The 2,509-nt window shown below is 31.1% G+C and overlaps 1 protein-coding gene across 1 annotated transcript; it reads right to left on the bottom strand.

Moving 5' to 3' along the window:
* Window positions 1–288: 288 nt before the first annotated feature.
* On the bottom strand, window positions 289–1,806 carry LOC105625426 (mitoferrin-2; the record flags this gene model as incomplete). The annotated part of the gene is made up of 4 exons (XM_012206757.1): window positions 289–481; window positions 576–786; window positions 1,007–1,231; window positions 1,530–1,806. Coding segments are annotated over 4 exons (906 nt in total), but the record flags the coding sequence as incomplete, so codon positions are not given.
* Between the last annotated feature and the right edge of the window lie 703 nt (window positions 1,807–2,509).

Consider the following 2,509-nt stretch of genomic DNA (forward strand, 5'->3'; position numbering starts at 1 on the left):
AAGTTAACAATAATCGAAGAAGTTTATATATTAATATTCAATAAATCCAAGATCCGTACCTTTGCTTGCTATTGTCTTTCTTTAATATCGATTTTCGATTGCGACATAGAATATGTAAAAATGCGGCTCAAATAATGAATGAATCAACAAATATTCATTGTGTCGGTATATTCTTATACAAAAAAAAGATACCGCTACTTCCATAAACAACTCTTGGATAATGAAATAGTTTTCTCTCTCTCATTCTTTCTCATAATGGACAATCAATAGTATGGATTTTTTACATGCCTAACTCGTAGTCACTTTGAGTAACACGGGTGATGAGGCATGGTTGTTAAAGTACAGACCTGCGCCCTGAAAGCTATTAGATCTTGATGCAAGCGTCGGATTCTGATTAATTCCGGTCATACCATTGTCGGCTTCGGAATCACTATATTCATCATCTTGCTTGCCCCGCAACACATACTTGAATGACTCGTATCTATCGTGTAAATCAGAAACATGTTATGCGACACGATAAAAAGAGAAACGATGAGTATGATATAATCATAAAAATATAAAATCAATTGACTTACATCACCCAACAGATAGCGGTGGCTGGTGCTTGAAATAAGACACGTGCACGTAATCCACGGAAGTATCCCTGTATTCCGCCGAACCTGTAGACTTGCTTAAATGCATCTATCATGCCTTGAGCGTGCACACCATCCTGTTGTGTATTCAACACTGTCTTGCAAACATCCAGAGGGGTCGTCGCGGCAGCCGCAATTGCACCTGCTGCTGCACCTGGTTTCAGTAAAAAAACAAAAATGAAGATTAAAATTTTATTCAACTACATTTTTTCGCATCAAAATACGCTTATTTTATTCAAGATTTAATACTTCTGAATAATAATAATAAATTAATTTGATTTTTTTGCATAGTTTTTACAACATAACATTATATTTTTTTCAATAGTATCAGAAACTTAAAGCAGAAATTCAATATTATTGATAATTAAACTCACCCGATCCAATATGTGCTATTGGATTATAAATGTGTTCTGGATTCGTAATGGATTGTACGAATTCATAAGAGATAAAATGAATACTCTGAAAAGGCACATTCATAGCCAATTGAGTTGTGTAACTCCTGTAGAATGCAAATATCCCTTCTTTCTGGTATACATGTTGTATACAATTCAATACATTCCTATAAGGGGAATTATACATCTGCAATCGTTGTTTAACCACTGTAAAAAGATAATATTATATATAAATTTCTACATCTACTGTTTTCTAAAATTAATTTTCAAAGATAATCTCGATATATTTTTTAGTAATTATATAAAATATTATATAATACAGTAGTTATATAAAATAGTAAAAAAAGTGGTAATATTTAAGTTATGATTAGATAAAAAATTTGTATATCTTCATTAATTAACATTGATTGAAGCACGTAAATTGTAAGATTATATCTATATGTTCAACGATATGTATTATCAATAAGAGCGTGTATCATGTGTCAAATATGTTTCTATATCTAACCTTCCGCTGGATTCATGACACCATCATGCAGAATTGTTGCTACGCAACCAGCTGCCCCATAGACAAGATGATTGAATTGAGATCTTGTACTCTTAAACTTTTCTTTAAGACACTCGTAGCAAGAAAAGTATAAAGCATGTGCGGGACCTGCACCAGCAACCACTGCACTGACACCCCTAATTGGCCTTAATACACCTTCTTGTCGTATCATTCTATATAACACCTCTCCTATTCCTCCTCCTCCTCCTGGACCAGGAGTTAATGCTTGCATCCTTGTCTAGATACATAGAAGATAAGAAACATTATTAATTAAAGACATAATAAACTAACTCTATTTTGTTTGTATATATTTTGTATTCCATGCAAATAACTGGTAATATTTTACAATGTTATTTTAAAACCGTTGTTCGTTGCAAAAATATTTTAAAATAGAATGATTTGCTGATAATGAGGACAGTGACTATCAATTGCGATATAGTATTTAAAAATAACTTGAGACTTAATTGATGATTTTTAGTCATATGTCAATTTGCTTTGCATTAAAGTAGAATAATAGCATATCTGTATTATTCATTTGTATAATAAACAAAATCAAGGTCTGATATATTAGCCAAGAAAGCACGTATAGTATAGATAGCAGTCTGAAAAGGAGATCAGAAATAGAACTCACTGCCGACGAACTATGTTACATAATGAATAGTAAACACTTGCATTCTGAGCAAGAATCTAGTATATCATTTACAATATACATTAATCTTTTGACATCCATTATCTAATACAAAGTAATTATTGTCTCAATGTCAGTATCCTTCACAAAACTATATGATAACATTTTACATAATTATGCCATCAAACGAGCCATAATGTGTAAATATAAATTGAATCCAAACATTCTTACACAATATCTATCAGTTGCGATCTTGATAATTTTAGTGTTTTTTAGATATAAATATATATATATATATATATATATATATATA

The sequence above is a fragment of the Atta cephalotes genome (genome assembly GCF_000143395.1).
Source record: "Atta cephalotes unplaced genomic scaffold scaffold01502, whole genome shotgun sequence".
Taxonomy (NCBI): Eukaryota; Metazoa; Arthropoda; class Insecta; order Hymenoptera; family Formicidae; genus Atta; species Atta cephalotes.